General features: G+C 49.7%; 2 protein-coding genes across 8 annotated transcripts in view; one reads left to right on the top strand and one right to left on the bottom strand.

Moving 5' to 3' along the window:
* Positions 1 to 378: 378 nt before the first annotated feature.
* On the bottom strand, positions 379 to 5,714 carry DPAGT1 (dolichyl-phosphate N-acetylglucosaminephosphotransferase 1). Its single transcript, XM_068167778.1, has 9 exons — positions 5,285 to 5,714; positions 5,066 to 5,186; positions 4,767 to 4,980; positions 4,094 to 4,240; positions 3,894 to 3,978; positions 3,248 to 3,436; positions 2,597 to 2,684; positions 2,098 to 2,253; positions 379 to 938 (listed from the first exon to the last, which is right to left on the bottom strand). Exons 1-9 carry the CDS (start codon positions 5,437 to 5,439, stop codon positions 873 to 875), a joined length of 1,221 nt encoding a protein of 406 aa, XP_068023879.1. The 5' UTR covers positions 5,440 to 5,714; the 3' UTR covers positions 379 to 872.
* Positions 5,715 to 5,800: 86 nt separating this feature from the next.
* C2CD2L (C2CD2 like) overlaps positions 5,801 to 19,691 on the top strand; it is a 38,874-nt gene continuing 24,983 nt past the window's right edge. For 2 of the 7 annotated variants that reach the window (XR_010991019.1, XM_068167772.1), the window contains exons 1-12: positions 7,010 to 7,435; positions 9,624 to 9,719; positions 10,176 to 10,295; positions 12,062 to 12,172; positions 14,570 to 14,683; positions 16,105 to 16,222; positions 16,388 to 16,511; positions 17,008 to 17,072; positions 17,624 to 17,751; positions 18,049 to 18,220; positions 18,661 to 18,762; positions 19,372 to 19,505. Coding sequence is in view for 6 of the 7 variants with exons in the window: in XM_068167772.1 (XP_068023873.1) it covers positions 7,190 to 7,435; positions 9,624 to 9,719; positions 10,176 to 10,295; positions 12,062 to 12,172; positions 14,570 to 14,683; positions 16,105 to 16,222; positions 16,388 to 16,511; positions 17,008 to 17,072; positions 17,624 to 17,751; positions 18,049 to 18,220; positions 18,661 to 18,762; positions 19,372 to 19,505 (1,530 nt within the window). In the remaining variant the exon portion in view is untranslated. Of the gene's footprint in view, positions 6,829 to 7,009; positions 7,436 to 7,500; positions 9,720 to 10,175; positions 10,296 to 12,061; positions 12,173 to 14,569; positions 14,684 to 16,104; positions 16,223 to 16,387; positions 16,512 to 17,007; positions 17,073 to 17,623; positions 17,752 to 18,048; positions 18,221 to 18,660; positions 18,763 to 19,371; positions 19,506 to 19,691 lie in introns of those variants that run through there. The other 5 variants (XM_068167777.1, XM_068167773.1, XM_068167774.1 and 2 more) reach the window with 5 other exon arrangements.

Below are 19,691 nucleotides of genomic sequence, written 5' to 3'. Positions count from 1 at the left end.
CGATTATTGCTATACAAACATTGATTTGTATTTGAGGAAAAGGAATTGGAAGCCTCTTGGGTCTTAGTTGCATGTTAATCTAAGGCTTTTACTGATGTCCTCTGTTATGGAAGGACACATCGATCCTTACCCAATCCTTGCTCTGCTAGCCTGTTCCGGACAGGTCCTATTTCATGATGAAAGGTAGAAATGAAGATGATAAAGATGTTCAGATATAAATGCCCTTGGTGGAAATAGTCCTGGTAGATGTGAAAGTGGAAGAAATCTGCTGCAGAACGGCTCAGCCCCTTGGCAGGGTAGAAAGCCAGAGAGAGGTGTTTTGCAACCTAGTTTCTATGCATGCCAGTATTCCTGAGGCAAAGCACTGAAGGGAAAAGGTACCACGAGTTATTTTATTCTCAGAGTGCTATGAGTTTTGAGTATGGTTTTGTAACATGTCGCTCTGTCCATGGACCCGTGACAGGACTGGAGAAGCCAGGAGAGCATTCTGATTTACTTGTTCTTCTATGGTACAGAGGCTCATACAAATTCAAGCTCCTGTTTACTCCCTCAGGAAACAGTAACATGCTTGCTAGGCACACAGAGACTTCATCTTTCCCACCTGCCCTAAATGCTGCGAACGAACATTTTGGTCACTTACTTCCCCTCTGAGAGTTGTTGCCAGCAATGACGATGTCCAAGTAGCAGTGAATCTCTTCTGTTGGCAGAATCAGAAAAAAGCCATCTCTGCACCAAACCCAGAAAGATGACTACAGTCATCTGGCAGACCCAGCGTAGTTGCTTGTATTTTGAGTGGTCCAGCCTACAATCAGTTGAGTTGTTCTATCAGTAGCTGGCAGGTATGACTCTTCTGCCTGGTCCTGACAGACCAGTCAGACGTCGTAGAACAAGCGCACTAGTTGGTACCGAATTGAAAATGCAATCATGCTGCCCAGGACCTGGATAATAATCAAACAGAAACATAGTGTTAAATAGTTTATAGGCTAGCAGGTTTCTCCTTTCCAGATGGATCTGCTACACTTTCCAGTATGCCTCACTTCACTAAAACACACTTGCAGACTTCTTTAAGTATGGAAAGATCAAAGGGAGAGGGCTGGCCCAAGAACTCAGATCTTATCTTTGAGAATCGTAGCTATCTGCAGGGGATTTCTGCATGTTTCTGCAGTCATACTGTGAGAGTAAGTGGATGAGATCATTGGCTGGGAAGAACTCTTTCCTTCCTAAGGAGCCTGTATTACAACATGAAGCGTATGGTTTGTAATGGAAAATACCTCATGTCAAAGCTACAATTCTGCATCCTTCCAAGAAGGCACTGACAAGATTTTTTTTTGCTGTGTCTGGGCTCAGGTGGTCTGTACTTCCCATTCTCTCCCATCAGCAATGTAGTTTGCCTAAGCCCTGTTTGGTCTCCAGCTTGGTTTGTTGGAAGTCCTTCCTCTCAAATGGGAATTTGGTTAAGTGTCTCTTCTCTTTCCTTGCAAGAATCTCTCATCTTTGATCTGAGAATAAGAGAAGTAGTTGTATTGTGGGAAGCTAAGCAATGCAGGCCTTTCAAAAAGCTGCCATTTCCACTATCGTATGTATAAGAGGTCATGTGCTTAACAGAGGCAGTGGCAGCATCTGAGGCACATTATCTTTGCACTCCAAGCTGCTTCAAAACTCTACTGTGCTCTGCTCAGATTCCAGCTACTGCTGAGTAGCATGCTTATGCAAGTCCACCAGCCAGAGAGAACTCCAGGGTGAAGTTCTCTGGCATGACTGAAAAACACAAACAGGGAAACAGGTTGTACTCGGTCAGTCACAGAGCACTCTGTTTTTCTAGCATTAAACAATTTGTGCCTTGGGAAGATACTCAAGCTTACCTAAGGGTATTGCATTTATTAGCTCTCAACGAAAGGGGTGGGAATGAGGAGCAATCTGTTTCCTCCTGGGGTTGTGTGAACCTCTGATTTTCCTCAAGTTCCACAGCTCAACTGCATCTTGCGTGAAGAATGTGACACTTTACTCCCCCTTTTCCCCCTTGAAACTCTTGAGACTGATTTGGATCAGTTTCTTTTGCAAAGTACATCCTTCTGCTGGAGGAACCATTTGTCTGACCTGAATGAGTAGCAGCAGTAGAGTGAGATTTCGCTCGTGAGTAGGTCCAATCAGCTTTATAATGAAGTTAATAAGTGTCATGTTATTGCACTCGGTGTATTCACCATCTTCATCTGTCCCGCTCCTCACATCCACTATGCGCAAGATCTTGACTGCCTGGGGAAAGAAATATTGCACTCTTATTTTACCACTGGTTTTACTCAGGATCCCTTTGCTCTACCATCCCCAAAGCCTGCCTTGTGCACTTGCTAACAAAAGAGGACAGGCTTGTGGGGGTCCTGAGACAGCACTACATGTGGTTGCTCTGAAAGACTAATTATTTGCACAATCGAGTGACCATGAAGGATGGTGACAGACTAAGCAGAGTATTTTCTTATGGATTAGAGCCAGCAAATAATTACTGAACCCAGAAGCTCTGTATTTGCTCCCATCCTGTTCCTCTTGCATTTGATCACCTCCTCAAAATGCATCTGGATATTGAATGTTTTCTGGATATTACCTTCAGAATCTTTGTTCCCAGGGCAGAGAGGCTCCTAGTTTTGAATTTGGAGTAGCTCATCTCCAGCTTTCCTGTACTAGGATTCAGCCTAAAAGAAATAGTAAAATTTTAGTCCAGATGATAGAGCAAGGACTCAGAAAGATGCCTATGTAAACTGACTTAGATCCCTAGCTGAGTAGTTGAGAAAGAAATCTAGTGGCGGACAAAAGCAGAAATAATCCAATATACTTATCAGCTGCTGCTGCTACCTGGTGCCTCAGACTGGACACAATCAGGAGTTTCCCTGCCACTGCAGCTGCAATATATGAATATAGCCATATGGTTTTAAAACTGGAAAGATCTAACATCTGCAGGAGCAACTGCTGATAAACTGGTGACACACACTTGCTGCTATGAAATCTTAGCAGATGCCACTGCAACAGCGTTAAAAGCAGCCTCTATCAGTTCCTCTCAATCCTGTAGCTGGTAACAATCAGTCTCTAACACTGTTAAAGAAATCCACTTTTCTGTATCTGGGGGCATACAAGTTAACTATTTTTAAAAGCCTAACTTACACTTGTAAAAAGACCATCTACTACCACCTGTCTCAGCTGGTGCTGGAGGTAAAAGGCACAATCTGTGGTATCATTATAGGTCCCCTGGGCACGTTACCTCGGCAGCCGGTGACGGGGACAAGGAATGACGTGGAATAGTTGAGGCAGCGAGTAGAGGAAGTTGAGCACTTGCGGGATGAAAAAAAGCAGCATTGTTTTGCTGAAGTGCCCCAAGATACCCACCACAGCGAAGGTCATGCCGGCAAAGTAGCAGAAGGTGTCCCCAACAAACACTCGAGATGGGTACCTGCAATCCACAGAGCAGAAAAACATGTCGTGATTCTGTCACGACTGCCGTTGCCATGCAAATGACTTGAGAACCACTGAATGTATTCCCATGTGGCAGGCTATGGGCCAAGAGGGATCTGCAGCAGATCTGCACAGTCAAAACCATAGTTGCAGTTATTTATGCTGAGAACTGTGGGACTATGACCCACAGCCTGGCTAGCTGAGAATACAGTATGAAAGCCAGCCAGCGAGACATGAGGAAGGTATTCTGTGCATTCTGTTGAGCCATCACCATTGCTGTTCTAACAAGAAAAACTAAAAGCACATCACGGCTCTCTGCTCTTGAGTCTGGCAAGAAGCCTGTCAATGATCTGGTGTGCTCTGTGTGTGTTGCTAAGTGGTTTAGTTTGTTTGCAAATGGAGAAAGTAAAGGGAAAAGATGTTTCCAAAGAAACTCTGAAAGTCTGTTCTCTTACCAGTTGTGGTAAAACAGCCCCAGCGTGGTAAAAAAAAAAGGAACCATCAAGTAGAGAGAGAAAATGTGATCATCTTGATAATCCCCTATAAAAGGAAACAGACCCAAAAAAGTATTTGAGACAGTAATACCAGATCTCGAAATCTGGGATTTAACATCTCTTAGCTTTTTGCCCCTGCAAACATATGTTATTTTCCTTACCATTTAACTCTACAAGGTTGAATATGATAATGGAAGCAGCTATCACCAGAGACTGCCCTGCTTCAATTCCATTAATTCCAGCAAGAATGTTGATGGCGTTTGTGCAGAACACTGCTAGCATGCCCATGTACACGTAGTAGAGGATACCTGCAGATCAGAGCCAGCCAAGTGCTTTAATATTCATAGGCAAAGTAGGCCACGGTGTGATTCACCAAAGCTCTCACTTCCTGCTTTGTACAACAGTTCATTACCTATCGATCTCAGAGTTTTGATAGGAGTAGTTTACTAACAAATGACTTTCTCTCTTGTGAATCAGCTGCCACGTGTACACGTACACACAGCACAGTGACTACAGGAAAGCACTGCAACACGGGAGCAGCCTGTAATGTTCTGCTTCTGTCCTTCATTCATTCTGATGTTGGCAGCTGAGTGAAGTGTGCACCTGGCAGAATCCTGGGAAAAAGATTGCTGCCTATCTATGCACAATTGAATACATGCTGGGTTTCTAGATGTTCTTTCGGGCCTAATATTTAGCAGATGGAGCTGTGCCTTCTCGCTAGTTATTTAAGCAAATCCCTTGTGTGTTCTCACTGCAGCACAGAGTGCTGTCAGGTGACCCCTTCCACCCACTGACTGCCACCTGGAAGATGGCTTCTGGCGATTCATAATTTACCCAGGTCCAAGTGCATGCCCAGCAGCACCCGAAAGGGTTTAGGCACCACGATGGTCGTGTTCCCAAAGTTGGTGAAGTAAACCATGAGCAGCGGGAGGGAAGCCATGGTAGGAAGAAGGAGCTTGTGGCGCCAGCGCAAGTTCAGAACGTCATCTGCAAAGCCCAGGAAAATCATGCAGCAGATGGCAAGAAGCGCACCGATGAGCTCCACGAACTGCAGGAGAGAGAATACGACCCTGATTATCGGTGGCCGGTCCCTGTCTGTGCCCTCCACGCTCCCAGCACCTGATGTGCCTCACCTCGTCGTGAGGAAAGGCCATGCACTGCTCTTCCACGAAGCATCTCAAGAAGGGCACGGGAATGAAGCAGAAGAGGACGATCAGGAATACGGCCCCGCTGATCACGCCCTGTGCTTCGGGGCTGGAAGGAAGGTAAGGCAGGGAGTCAGCCCGACCGCTCCCGGGGCCAGTGCCGGTCCGGCCCTGTCGTGCAGGGTTCGGCACGGCAACGCTACTCACACGGGCCGCCGCGATGCCTTGTTGAGGTCTTCGCCGAAGAGCCGTGCGGTGAGGAAGAGGTCCCTGAAGGCTGGGATCAGTGTGAGCGTGCCTAGGAAGCCCAGCAGCGACCCACCGAGGTTGATGAGGAGGGGTGCGGCAGGCCAAGCCGCCATGGCCACGGCGGGCGCTGCGCCTGCCAAGGACACAGAACGGGACCAGGCACGGAGCTAGAGAGGAGGGGCCGGATGCGCTAGTTCCCTCCGGCCTATGGGCTAAGGCAGCTGCATCTTTGGCGCTGGCACAAGCCGTCTGGCGGCGCGGGGCCGTGCTCGGACGCCGGCCGGAATAGAGGCGGGGGCTGGTAGCGCTTTCGCCTACCCTCCACGCTGAAGTCAGCGTAGATCCCCGAAGCCGAGACCTACGCGGGAATCAGCGCTCGCCCCGGTCTGTAGGCAGTCCCAACCCAGACTCTACCTCGCAGTGCCCGTAACTGCCATGGCCGCCGCGGCGCTGCTCGAGCCACACGCCGGCTGTATCCCGCCCCCAGTTATGTCACTTCCCCCTCGGAGCGCCGGTAAGAAGGGATGAGCAAGAGGATGTTTACACGCTCCCGCGCTACTCGATTTCTAGCAGCCGGAGTCGCATTTTGTCCGGCTGTGGGAAGCGGCGCTGGCAGGTGGCTGCTGACAACCCTCGGGTACCGCTGTTACCGCCAGCGCTCGCGGCCGGGGCAGGCAGCCGCGTTAAGCGGGGCGGTACTCCCGCGTTTAACGCTGGCGGGATGCGCGAGAGAAGGAAACGATGTCAGAAAAACACAATAAACTGTCTCCCTCGAAATCTTCACCTGCCAGAAAACTTGTAACAGCTGTTGCCCTCTCGGGGGATTATTTCTGCGGGAGCAGCAGAAGCGGGGAAAGGCAGGAGAAGCACAATTTCTGTTCTTCGTAGATGTTGCATTTAGGCGTGAGTCAATGAGCAGAGGAGGGAAGCAACAGAAGGTGCAGTAGCAGTGAGAAGCGCTTTCCCTTTCCCTGCAGCTGTTTTAAGTGTGATGTTATGACTCGAGATGGTTGTTTTGGTGCTGCCTAAAGAACTGTTGCTCTATTGAGAGAGGCCGCCTGTGCTTTGCAGTCCCTTGAAGACACTGCAGATGTGACTTTGTAGACTTTAACCGAACCTTAAACAAACGTTGTGGCCGGCACATGTTGCTTCTAAGGAGGAAACCTCCGTGCAGACCGGGGTCGGAAGGTTGGCCAGGGATCCTCCCCCAGCTCTAACAGATGCTGCTTCCTGCCGTCGTGAAAAGAGGTGGTCAAACTCGTGCTACCTGTCCTCCACTGCGAGGGTGGCCCAAGACGACAGCAGTCAGACGAAAAGATTCCTCCTTGGAGTCGTGTCCTGCGTGCCTGGTGTCATTACTGTCGGGGAGAACGAGCGCGACATGACAAAGAAGACGTTCTTTTTAGGGGAGCTCGGGAGACCGGCTCCACATCCACACCGCGACTGCGTTGCTGTTTCAGGCCACCACGGAAGGCTCGCTACGGCAGGGACGAAGTTGCCAGGTCGGCGAGGAACACGGAGTAGTGGAGATCCGTCCGGCAAGCTGCGGGCTGCTGGTCAGGCGGCGGTGTAGCCCTCTGCGCTCTCTCGGGCTGCCCCGCCAGACCGTGCGGGGGCGCCAAGCCGGGAAGATGCGGCCGGCGGGCGGAGGGGAGGCGGCAGGTGGTTGTGCGCACGCGGCTGGGGTCAGGCTGCGGCGGCCCACGTGCGCCGCGGGGCTGGGAAAAGGGCGGGCGTTGTGGCCACCTCTTCCCTCCCCTGTTGGGAGGTGGCAGCGGCTGGGCCAGCGCTGCAGCGCTGGGGCCGAGCGGCGGCCCGCCAGCTATGCCTGCCGGCCCCCCGTGAATCGCTGTGCGTGGCGCCATGGGGCCGGATCCAGGCTGGGCCGCGCTTGTGCTGCTCTTCGCTGCCTCGCTGCTCACCGTCGCGGCTTGGTTGCTCCAGTACTGGCGGTCCGCGGCCCTCCGTGCGCCGCGTGGGCGCGGGGCAGCGGCAGAGGAGGCCGGGGCCCGTGCGCTGCTCGCCGCGCTGCTCGCTCTCCGGCCCCTGCGTGAGCAGTGGCAGAAGGCCTGGGTGCGAGCCCTCAACAGCCAGGCGCGCCGGAATGGGGTACGGCGGGGCCCGGGCAAGCGCGGCGGCGTGTTGGGGAGAACTGTCGTCGGAGGCGGAGGGGGGGAGCGGCGGGCGGGGCCGCTTGCCTTTTGTTCTTGGGGCCCTCGGGAGCATTCCTCGCAGAGCGCACTCTGGGGCTGCAAGCTCTTGGCCGGAGGGAGTAAGTGTCGCGTTACGAGTAGCTTTGCGCCAGCTCGGTGAATCGGGTAGGTAATGAAGCGCGGATATGCCGCACGGAAAGGGGGGTGCCGAGCAGCACGGTTTGCGTAACGCGGTTCGGTGCCTGTTCCTGAGCCCGAGTCCGGTCTGATGAAGCCAGCTGATGATTTCCACAGCAATCTAATTTTCGCGTTATATTCCCTTTAGCCTCCCAGCGCTACTTTTGCATTGGTCCGTGGTTTTGAAGTTCATGAAGACTCGCTGATTGCATGTGAAAATAATTGCACAGGTTGCTTTCAAGGCAGGGGCTTATAGGCACAAAGCTGTGGTCCAAAATGTGTCGTAGTCTCCTTTTTACCCATCTTGTCTGAATGGAAAGGGGGAGCCCTGCTGTTAAATTGCGTGGGAAAATCAAGAGCTTAAAAAAGTTAACGTGAAGCTAATGTGTTTGAAGAAAAGGAAATGAAAACCTCAAAGAATGCGGTGGGAAATTCTGTTCAAGTTTTCCAACAAGGTTGGAAAAGTATCTCTCCTTTCAACAAAATGAGTTAAATTCTAGACTAGAGGCAGGACAAAAAAGCTGATCTCTCAGTGCAGCACAACCGTGTGAAAAAGTGTGATTGGCGAAGGTGGGAGGGATGAGGAATCACTACTTCTCTTGCCCTCACTGTTAGTTGCGTTAGTGTAATAGGCTTTGTAACGGCTGACCCCATAGGTGATGGCTCCTCTGGGAATGCTTGCACAGCAGTTTTTCCGGCACACTTTCTGTAGCTCTTAATTTCCCTGATAATAGTTTTCTGGGGTGATACGAAGCAATAGGGTTCTGAGGAAGGCAAGTTTGGAAGATGCACTTGGGTTTGCTATGTGTCACCTGCACGGTAGCTGTCTTTTTTCAAGGGAAGTCCTTTTCAGTTACAAGGCACGTAAGTTGTACCTGTGCAATACAGCCATTTAAATACAAGCTGTAGAACCCATAATGTGATAGACTGTCTCTCCTGATTTAGACATTAGAAAATGGAAATAGATGTTTGTACTCTTGCCCAGGCTCTGGTAGTGCCAAGAAGACAAAGCATTCAAAGGTATATATTGTTTTTAGGACAAGCTTATCCTCTGAAGGGTTTTCCAAGGGACTGAGTGCTCTGTTCCCAAGAGGTCTGTGGTTAACAGATCTCTGATCTGCTGGAGCAGAGATAAAGATCAAGTTAGCCATCGAACTGTACGCTGTGCCTCCTTTTTGGAATTTGGCTATTCGTTCTCCGGTGAGTCTTCCTTTCAAATGTCATTTAATGATGTCATTTGCTTGTGCTTGGTTGTTGACAAATGAGAAAATGGTGAGGTGGCCCTTCCAGAATAGGGTAGAAAGTTTTCATGACGGAGTGAGGGTTATGTTAGCTGGCCCTGATATTGTGTTCATGTCTCGTTTCTCGTGACATGGAATTTGTTCAGAAACTTGCTTTGCACTCAGAGTTAGAAAACGCTCCATTAGGCATAGCAAGGGCAGCAGGAGTCCAGGGCCTGACTTCAGAAAGAAGGTAGAATTGATTACAAGTGGTAGCCTAGCAAGTGCTAACTGGTTCTCAATCTTAGAGGATGAGGTACAGGAAGAATGAGAGGGTGATGCTGTATAAGGTGGCTGTGGGACTATTTGCTGCAGGCTCTTGGCACCCCATTTTTGGTCTGGGACCAAATGAGACTGAATGACATACTGTAGGATTATGCTCTCAATAGTTACGTTGGGTAAGATGTGAGAAACTGGATCTGACGTTTAACATGTTGGCAGCTGCTGAAGTTCTTCTGTCTGCTTCCTCTATTCCTTTCTCCCTTCCTCCTCCTCTTCCATGCTTTCCCTTTGTTTCCTTTCTCCATCTAGACAAGCCAGGGTGGTTAGAATTGCAGTGCGTGCTGTTTTTGCCTGCGGGCCGGATTCGTGGAAATGGACCCGAGTGGAGTGTCTCGGAGGCCCCAGGTCAGATTCCTTCCTCTTCTTTGAAACTGTCTGAATTTAACAAGAGTTCTCTTTTTGTAGAGCTCGGTACAGATCACATTTGAAGAGGGTCCTCAGTTACCACTGGCTGCAAATATCAGCCACGTGATGTGCAGGGGACAGTCGGATCGCAGCATGGTAAGGCTCTGCCGCTCGGAGTTGTGCAGCGCGGGGTTTCTCTGTTGGCTGGCAGTGTGTGCTGCAGAGATTGCCGAGATCTGCACGATGGGGATGGTGGAACCAAGAAAGCTTTGGATGAGGTCTCTTGTTGAGTTTGGAGGGCTGTTGCTGGCCTCAAGAGATTGTGGCTCTGGGTCTGTGCCCCGGTGAGGTCTGGGAGAACCCTGAGCAGGTGGACCTAAGGCATATGGAGACTGAACCCAAATATTAGGGTCCTACAGCAAAGAGAAGTGAGCTTCTGACACCAGTACATCTTCACTGCGTGGCAGGTGTGCAGTACAGAACTGGGTCGGGGAGTAAGCCTGATTTTTTTAAAATTCCTGCTACAAAGGGTCAACCTTGCATGTTTTCTTTTGAGGTTTGTGGTGGCAGCTCCAGAAGGATGGAAACTCATGGCCTTCCATTTCTTTCCAGGTGTTATGCTGCCATCTGTCAGCTGAAGCTGTGAAGTTTCCTGTCTCTGTTACTCAGCAGTCCCCAGCTGCTGTTTCCGTTGACACCTATCATGTCACTTTGGCTGTGCTGCAGGCTCAGGTAACAGCTGTAGGAATCTTGTTCTTTCACCTGGCCCCAGGCCTCTTGAGGAAAGAGGACCCAATGTAGTGCAAATCAAGACCTTATGATGCCAGAAGCAGCAGCATGCTGTCACTGATGTTTGACAGAGTGACAAATATTCTGAGTCCATGTGCCAGGTCTCGTTTTCTGAGTCTTACTGTGCAGGTCTTGGGGATGTAATGTAGCTGTAATAAAATCCAGAGAGATTTGAGGTGTGGCAGTATTCTCTGCTGTGTTTTCAAGCAGATGTTTAAGAAGCAAAAGGTGCACAGAACTTAATTTCCCTTGCAGTATGATGGATAGGGAAAGGTGTGTCTTGTGTGTATGTTACAGTTATGGTGGTGTCCTGGTTGTTGGTGTGAAAAAGAAATGTACAGTGAGAAGTGGTTTGTCAGGGCTCCCCTTAATACCTTCACAAAAGTGCAGTGCAGATTCTTTTCTTTTTCTGTGTGTTATTCTAGATGTTGCTTCTGGAACAGAAGCCTCTACAGTGATGATGCCATAGTAGATTTTTGTCTGTATTTGCTTTTCTGAAACATGATTTTGTTCCCATTGTGAAGAAGGGCTTGGCACTGGAGATGAAATGTGGCTTGGAGACCACAGGCTCGTTTGCATGATAGGGAGAGATGATGAAATTAGGTGTACCTCTGGCAGTAGAAGCTGATTCCGTGTTTCTGCAGGTATTGCTCTCGGAAGCTTTATTAAAGGGTTCAGCTGATATCCAACAGATCATCTCGGTCATTGTGCCTTGGTCATTTGAATAGCTGCCCCCTCTCTTCTTGGCTAAATGCCTGCCTGCTGCTGATTTAGTTGTGAGCAGCAGCCATGGTCACTTTTCATCTTTACAAGGTTTCTGGAGCCAAATGGGCTTTCTCAGATCTCATCAAATTGCTTCCATACTTGCTGGCATTTTCTAGGTGTCCTTGTCTGTACCTGCAGACAAGTTTTGAGTGGATGGTTCTTGTAGAGAAGTGCATGTGCTCCTGAATGTGAAATGCCGGTAAGGTTACCAATGAGGTTTGATTGGAATACTTCAAGCACTGTATTCCCAGATGTGCCTTGCCTCTTTTATGGACCTCTTATTGGTTACTTACCTGCCTGCTGTGTTAGGGATCTGTTGCTTTTGACTGTGCCCTTCTGTGTTTCTGTCAGTGTGGCAGTTCCTTTAGAACTATGTTGAATTGAATTCCCATTTCAACTAGAGATAAGCGGTTAGGAGTTCTTTGGTGCAGTTCTCTTTGTGTCTGTTGCGTTAATGTTGCCTTTTAGGTGCATTGATGGGCGACTTTGCAGCTGAACCTACGGGATGGCATACAGTCTGATGTGTTGTTGCAGTCGTTGTTGGTGACCTGGATGAGTTTTCAGTCTGAGGATGGTCTCCTAGAGACATATTGCTAACTTAAAAATGGCTGTGCTTAGGTGTGGTAATGGTTATCTGATGTAGTAGCTCAGTAAATATTCCATCCGTCCCCAGCTGGCTTTCTTGGATTGTCCTGTAGGTGTTTTCTTCAGCCAAAGAAATAATCTGTAAATTTTCCCTCTGATGCTGAACATCCAGAGGTGGCAAGGAAGCCAGATCTCCCTGTGAAGTGATGAGGCTTCTGCAGCTGCTTCTTCCCGTAGGCTCATAACTTGTGTTCTTAGATTCTGTCTCTAATTGTTGTGCTGGTGTGAGGGCCTTCTAGTTGCTGAATTTGAAACAGGGCAGGAACTGTACCTGACTGTAGCTATTTGTTCTGGGCCAGGTGGAGATCCACTTGGAGGAGATACAGAATGAAGGTCTCTTGGTGTCATGGACATTCAAGGACCGACCAGACTTGAACCTTTCTGTTCTTCCAAGACTTCAGCTTTCCAAGGTGAGTGGCAAACAATGGGAGGCTGGACTGGAGGAAGGGAGGGAAGGGCAGAAACAACACTGAGCCAGGAGGAAGGTGTAACAGCTGAATGGGAGTCTGTGTGGCGGAAATGGCTTTCAGTTTTTGTAGGTTCCTCTGCCATCATCTGATCTGGAGCTGCAAAATGAGCTGAGTAGTTCGGTGGTCTGTGGTGGTTTGTTTGTTATTGTGGTTTTCTTTTTGGTTTTGGTGATGTGGTTGTTTTTGTGTTTGGTGGTTTGGGTTTTCTGTTGTTTTTGTTTGCTGGGGGGGGTGCATTGGTTTGGGTTTTTTCCCATTTGTTTGGTGCTTCTGCTGCTTTTTTTTGAGTGGTTAGCACACAACGCACGTGGTCAGTCAGGACAGGGTTAGAAATCTGTTATGGTAACGAAAGACAAATGAGTCCACGGGACCCAATGGGGTGCATCCACGAGTGCTGAGAGGGCTGGCTGATACTGCTGCTGAACCTCTCCATTATCTTTCAAAAGTCATGGTGGGGTCAGGAGGGGTGCCTGACGACCGGAAGAAAGCAAACCTCACTTTGGTCTTCAAAAAAGGCGAGTAGGAGCACCCAGGTCACTACAGACCAGTCAGCGTTACTCCCATCCCTGGAAAGATGATGGAGCAGCTCATCCTGGAGGTCATCTCTGACCACATGGAAATCAATAATATCATCAGGAGTAGCCAAAGTGGATTTACCAAGGGAAAATCCTGTCTGACTAATCTGATAGCCTTCTATAAAATTATGCCAAAATAGGTAGGTGATGAAAGAGCAGCGGATGTCTCATATATTGACTTCCCTAAAGCTTTTGATGCTGTCTCCCGTAACATCCTCATAGGAAAGCTTAGGAAATGTGGCATAGACAGCTGTCTGTGAGGTGGTTTGCAAACTGGCTTCACAACAAAGTTCAGAGGGTCATCATCGGTAGCACAGAGTCAACTTGGAGGCCTGTGGCCAGTGATGTTCTCCAGGGATCAGTACTGGGTCCAGTTTTGTTCAATATTTTTATCAATGATCTGGCTGAGGAGTTTGAGAGTACCCTCAGCAAGTTCCTGATGACACAAAATGGGGGGGGGGGGGGGGGGTTGGCTGACAGCCCGTCAGACTGTGCAGCCATCCAATGAGAGCTGGACAGCCTGAGAGCTGGATGCAGGCAAACCTCATGAAGTTTAATACGGATAAGTGCAGAGTCCTGGATCTGGGGATGAACAACAGCAGGTACCAGTACAGGTTAGGGGCTGCCCTGCTGGAAAGCAGCTCCACAGAGAAAGACCTTGGAGTGCTGGTGGACAGCAAGTTCTCCATGGATCAACAATGTGCCCTTGTGGCCAAGAAAGACAATGATATCCTGGGATGCATCAAGAAAAGTGTGTCCAGCAGGTCTAGGGATGTTCTTCTACCTCTCTACTCTGCCCTAGTGAGACCACACCTGGAATACTGCATCCAGTTTGGGGCTTCCCAGTTCAAGGAGAACTGCTGGGGAGAATCCATTAGAGAACCATGAGGATGATTAGGGGACTTGAGCATTTCCCCTGTTAAGAGAGACTGAGATCTCTGGGGCTATGTAATCTCAAGAAGAGTAGACTGAGAGGGGATCTCATCAATGTGTATAAATATCTGAGGGGTGGGTGTCAAGTGGAGGGGGCCATGCTCTTTTTGGCGTTGCACAGTAATAAGAAACAATGTGATCAAACTTGTACATAGAGGATTTCACCTCAACATGAGGAGAAACTTCTTTACAGTGAGGGTGACGGGGCACTGGAACGGGCTGCCCAGGGAGGCTGTGGAGTCGTCTTCTCTGGAGACTCTCAGCGCCCACCTGGATGCATTCCTGTGTGGACTACCCTAAGCCATCCTGCTTTGGTAGAGGAATTGGACCCGATGATCTCTTGAGGTCCCTTCCAACCTCTAGTATACTGTGATGCTGTGATATTTGGAGATTGGACAAGCTGTGTATGGGTGTACTTGTGCTTCTGTGGTACAGCTAAGTTGGCTGATTGTTTTTTTGTTTGTTTGTTTATTTGTAGGTTTTTTGTTTGTTTGCTTTATGCTGAGTGGAATGGAGTTGATCTGAAAGTGCTAGTAGTATCTCACAAGGTGGTGAGAGGGTAGCAAGCTGTGAAGCTCTATTGTCAAAATTTGCCACAGGCAGACTACAGATGTTTGTCTCATTTAGACAACTTATATTTGCCTGCAGCTGTTACACAGAAGCTGTAAGTGCTAGGGAGAGCAAGTACAGAGTATCTGGGAAGTTATTACTAGGAGCAAGACCATGTGGAGTCTTAAGAGGCTAGAGAGACGTTTGAAGCTACAGAAGGAGAAAATGTGTCTACCTTGCTTTGACTTTTCTGCATTTCCCCTTGATTTGTGGAGTGAAGAACGAAGGGGGGGCAGATCTGTCCACCATAAAGGATCTGATTGAGGATACCATTGTCAGCACACAGCCAGCCATCATGGTGAATCTGAAGGCCTGCACTGCTGGAGCCAGTGTGGTAAGGTGATCTCTGTGTCGTTCTTGTGCCTGAAACGCCATTCTCTGAATTGCTGCTGAGGGCTGAGGGTTAGGCGGGTATCCATGGGTTGAGACTGGCGTCTGGATCACGAGCACATCCTGGCCTGTGCTGTCATAGGAGTTGGGGTGCTATAGAAATGGAGCAGCTCTATATGTACCTTGTTTCTTGACGACTGAGTGCCGTTTGTGTTGAGGTGTAGCTGGATTGCTTGAGATACATCTCTGTTTTGGCAGTCTCTCTGTTGCTCTGAACACCAAGGCTCCATCTGGGGCAACATTTACAGTCATGGAATGATTTGTGCTTTATTATCTTCAGTTGTCCGTCTGACAGACAGCAACCTTGTTCTTGTCTGCCTCTTCCTGTCTGCTTTAAACTTTCCATCTGAAATAACATGGGGTCCCCACTAGAGTACGATAGCTTGGGGAACCTGTAGCATCTCTCAGTGGCTCTGTGGGTATTTCCTGATGTTGGTGTGAGTAGCTGCTTAGTAGATACAAGGATGAACATCACATCTGCAGAGGGACCTCGACCGACTGGACAGATGGGCAGAGTCCAACAGGATGGCATTCAATAAATCCAAGTGCCAGGTGCTGCACTTTGGCCACAACAACCCTAGGCAGAGCTACAGGCTGGGGTTGGAGTGGCTGGAGAGCTGCCAAACAGAGAGGGACCTGGGGGTGGTGAGTGACAGCTGCCTAAACATGAGCCAGCAGTGTGCCCAGAGGGCCAAGAAGGCCAATGGGATCCTGGCCTGCATCGGGAACAGTGTGGCCAGCAGGAGCAGGGAAGTCATTGTGCCCTGTGCTCAGCACTGGTTAGGCCACACCTTGAGTCCTGTGTCCAGTTCTGGGCCCCTCAGTTTAGGAAGGAGGTTGACTTGCTGGAATGTGTCCAGAGAAGGGCAACAAAGCTGGGGAGGGGTTTGGAACACAAGCCGTATGAGGACAGACTGAAGGAGCTGGGATTGTTTAGCCTGGAGAAGAGGAGGCTCAGGGGAGACCTCATTGCTCCCTACAACAACCTGAAGGGAGGTTGTAGCCAGGAAGGGGTTGGTCTCTTCTCTCTAGCAACCAGCACCAGAACAAGAGGATACAGTCTCAAGCTGTGCCAGGGGAGGCTTAGGTTCGAGGTGAGGAGAAAGTTCTTCACTGAGAGAGTCATTGGAATGTGCTGCCCAGGGAGGTGGTGGAGTCACCATCCCTAGAGGTGTTCAAGAGGGGATTGGATGTGGCACTTGGTGCCATGGTTTATTCAGGAGATCTGTGGTGACAGGTTGGACTTGATGATCTTTGCAGTCTCTTCCAACCTTGGTGATACTGTGATATACTGTGATACCTCTTACTGCTGTCTGCTGCCGAGTGAATGATAAAGGCATTGGTCTTGTTCTTGTCATTCCTCAGATACTGAGCAATAAGTTGATTCAAGAGCCCCCAGCAGGAGTAGCAGCGGCCCCTCTGGGTTCAAAGCTATTGCTCCGGAATCTTCGAGTCCTGAACTTGGGCTGCCAGGGGAAGAGAGGTGAGTGTGGGAACATTGCTGATCTGCAGGGGCAAGTGTGTGGGTGGTGAGCTTGGAGGGAATGAATGTTTTAGGTGGGTTTGAATGGAAAAGAGGGGCGTGCCCCTGCCAAGTTTCTGCCTCGTACTGATGAGCGTGTCCATGCACCCTGACCCTTTGTTGCAGGAGTTGGGGAGATATGCTGCATGGTAGAGCTAGACAGCCCCCCACAGCAGAAGTGGACGAGAGCGGTGACATCTTGTGGTGCGGGGGCTGCGGCAGAGGTGGAGTGGACCGAGGAACTCTTTCTGTAAGTGTCTGCACAATCTCTGGGTGTCATTGCTGTGCCACGGTAATGGCAGATGGCGCAGAGGTGAAGTTTGCACTACGGGACAATGTGCATTTGTGCCGCCTGCATGTCTGGTGGTTGTCCCCAGCTCCTGCACGTATTTTCCACTCCCCTGCACACTGCAGAAATGCCAGTTGTGGGCAGTAGGGGAGCAGCAGGTGCAGGAGGCTTGGAGTTTTGTAAATCCTGGCATTCCAGGCAAATTGCCCTTATGACTTCCTGTAGCTGCCTATGCAGCCCTGTGGGGGACACGAGCTAGAGTCTTCCTCTTCTGTATAGTTTGCCACCCCTTGTTGCGTCCTCTAAAGCAGCAGCTGCATGCCAAAGTGTGTACTGGCGGAGGGAAGGAAGATCTGAAATGGGGCGTTTGCTCCATGGCTGCTTTGCAAAGATTGCCTAATACCAGGCTGGGGTTTTTTGTTTGTGTGTTTTTTTTTTTTTTTTCGTGTTGAAACAGGGAGTTGGGACCTAGAAGTAAAGAGCTGAAGCTACAAGTGCTGGGGAACAGTGACAGCAGGGGAAGTGAGTATGCGCAACTGTGAGGTGGACTGTATAGTGGGGAGACAAAAACGCTGAAGGGACTTCCTGTGCTTTGAGCCTGCACTATTTCTGCATCAGTACCACACGTAACAGACTCTGCAAAGGACTTTTCATATCCAACAATATGTGAGCCTCTGTCTATATGAAATGACCTGGGATTCCTGAAACCTGCCTGTCTCCACTCTAGAATGGGGAGTGGAGAGTAGGGAGATTTGCCTCTGTGTGTTAGCAGAATGCTGCAGAAGCCTCTTAACTCTCTTTGTATGTACTTGGTTGGAGATGAAATGCAGTACCTGGTTTTGATGGAGGCTGCATAAGGGAGCATCTCTTTAAAGGGAGTGAATTTCTGGATTGGTAAAGAGGAATGGAGGAGTGCTGCCAGCCCTCTCCCTGTCTTGAACCTGGAAGCTACCAGAGTTCTGGAGATCTGCTTCACTGACCCACAGGGCTTCTTCCAAAAAGAGCGTTTCTTGGGAGGCATCTGGTGTGCTGAAGTTCTGCAGTGTGTTTTGTTTTCCTGTTCCTTCCCACAGATGTGTTGCTAGCACATACTGCACTTTTGCTTGATTCTTTGGGCAAACAACCATCTGGGAGACAGGTCTGCTCACTGACCCCAGGAGCTGGGCAGTCACTGATGGATGAAGCAACAATTATACTGGAGGTGAGCTCATGATTCTGTAAGCCTGGCACAAATATGTGCTTCAGAAGCGTTCACGATGAGAGGCTCTGGCTGGACACAAGTGCGATCTGGCCTGGGCTTGTCACAGGGGGGCTGACAGACCCTTAGATGAAGGAGTGGTGTTGCCTACCCCTCAGTCCTTGACCCTCCCTCCATTCAACCAGCATTGTAGTGGAGATAGCTCCCTGGTGCCCAGAGTAGTACCTCTTGTCACTCCTGTGCATTCCTTTCTGTCTAGGAGGAGGAGAGCCTCTGTAGGTTGTGCTTTTGTCTTTGTAGCTGCTATTCCAGGAGTCGTCTGCGTCTTTGAATGCTCAGCACGCCACATCTCTGAGAACCAGTATTACCCCCACTAAGAAGGTGGAGATGGACCGGACCATCATGCCCGATGGCACTATTGTTACTACTGTCACCACGATTCAGTCCCGGCCCAAGGCAGACTGCAAGCTGGGTGAGGCTGCCCTGCAGCAGGTGTCTTGTATGAGTGGCTGCTACAGGGATGCAGACTTGGCTCTAGTATTCCCCAGGCCACTTTTGCAGGTGGTGACTAAACTGTTCACCCATTCTGTGTTGTGGGTGTTGCAGACTTGCACCTTGTGCAGTGCTTTTGGCTTCTGGGTTGCCATTTCCTTAGCATCTTGTGACAGTTGGAGGCTCGCATAGACTTAGGGGCGGGAATCAAGCCCTGGGTTTGGGGGGAGGCAGCAAGAGAGGAAAAAGCCTCTTGTAGTTTGTTGCCACAAACCCTCGCAGAGTGGCCACCCTTTGTAGGCTGGCTGTGAGCGCTTGAGGCTTTTTGGGGCTGTGCGTGTGGGTGTCGTAATGCGATAGTGAAGTTGCCTAAGCTTCATCTCTGCTTACTGGTGTCTCTGCTTCTCTTTCACTGTGAAGATTCACCATCAAGATCACCTTCCAAGGTGGAAGTGACCGAGAAGAAGACAACTGTGCTTCTGGAGAGCGGCTGCCCTCATGGTCCCATGCCCAGCGGTAGCTGTAAGTGCTTGGAAATCCGATGTCCTTACAAGAGCAACCCAAATTCCTTAGCCTTTGGTGGAGGGTGTCAGCGTGAATGTGAATTGCTGAAGTCAACTGCATTTGCTGATGAAGACAATATCCCAGTGCCTAAGAGAAGGTGGGGACAGACAGGTGGTGGTGAGTGAGGACAGGTAAAAGGAGTTCCACTTTGGCTATCCGGTCTTTGCCTCTGGATATTTCCTTGCTTTGACAAGAAGATTCCAGACTATTTGAACCCAAAGAGCTTTGCTCACCCTGTACTTGGGGCTCTCATTGTCTTTGGGACAGCACTGTGGCTGTTATGACAGTTTGTAGCCAAAGGTGTCCAAATTCCTATGAGTTTCTGGAAGTCTTTGTTGCTTGGGAAGGAAATTTAATGACGTGCCTGGTGAGAAATCGAGCTTTTCAGGTGGCTACAAAAGCCAGGAGCTACGTAAAGCATCCTTTGGTTTATTTGGGCAAGTCCATAAGAAAGTCTGTACCTTTGTGTATGTGTAACTGCCTTTTACAAGCATCATGGTCAGCAAGTGACCTCTTGCTTGTGCTGAAGGTTGTGGCTTCGAGCATCGGTACCTTTCTTACCTTCAGGGGATAGCCACGTGCCCAATGGCTTGGATCCAGTGGCCGAGACGGCGATCAGGCAGCTAACCGAGACAAACAACAAGTCCGCTAAGAAGACGCCAACAAAACGTAGCACGCTCATCATCTCGGGAGTTTCCAAGGTAGCTCTGGGGGAGAGGGCTGGGGCTTCATTTCCAGTATCATAGAATCAGTCAGGGTTGGAAGGGACCACAAGGATCATCTAGTTCCAACCCCCCTGCCATGGGCAGGGACACCCCACACTAGATCAGGCTGGCCAGAGCCTCATCCAGCCTGGGCTTAAACACCTCCAGGGATGGGGCCTCAAC

The sequence above is a fragment of the Melanerpes formicivorus genome, unplaced genomic scaffold (genome assembly GCF_026170545.1).
Source record: "Melanerpes formicivorus ecotype bairdi unplaced genomic scaffold, bMelFor1.0.p_v2 SCAF_123, whole genome shotgun sequence".
Taxonomy (NCBI): domain Eukaryota; kingdom Metazoa; phylum Chordata; class Aves; order Piciformes; family Picidae; genus Melanerpes; species Melanerpes formicivorus.
This window is presented reverse-complemented; position numbering and strand designations above follow the sequence as displayed.

What these genes read in the sequence shown, in the direction of transcription:
- DPAGT1 (XM_068167778.1), bottom strand. Translation starts at nt 5,439, where the DNA reads ATGGCGGCTTGGCCTGCCGCACCCCTCCTCATCAACCTCGGTGGGTCG. An exon ending in TGGCCTTTCCTCACGACGAG is followed by an intron (nt 4,981 to 5,065) that starts GTGAGGCACATC and finishes TCTCTCCTGCAG; the next exon opens with TTCGTGGAGCTCATCGGTGC. An exon ending in GGGCATGCACTTGGACCTGG is followed by an intron (nt 4,241 to 4,766) that starts GTAAATTATGAA and finishes TCTGATCTGCAG; the next exon opens with GTATCCTCTACTACGTGTAC.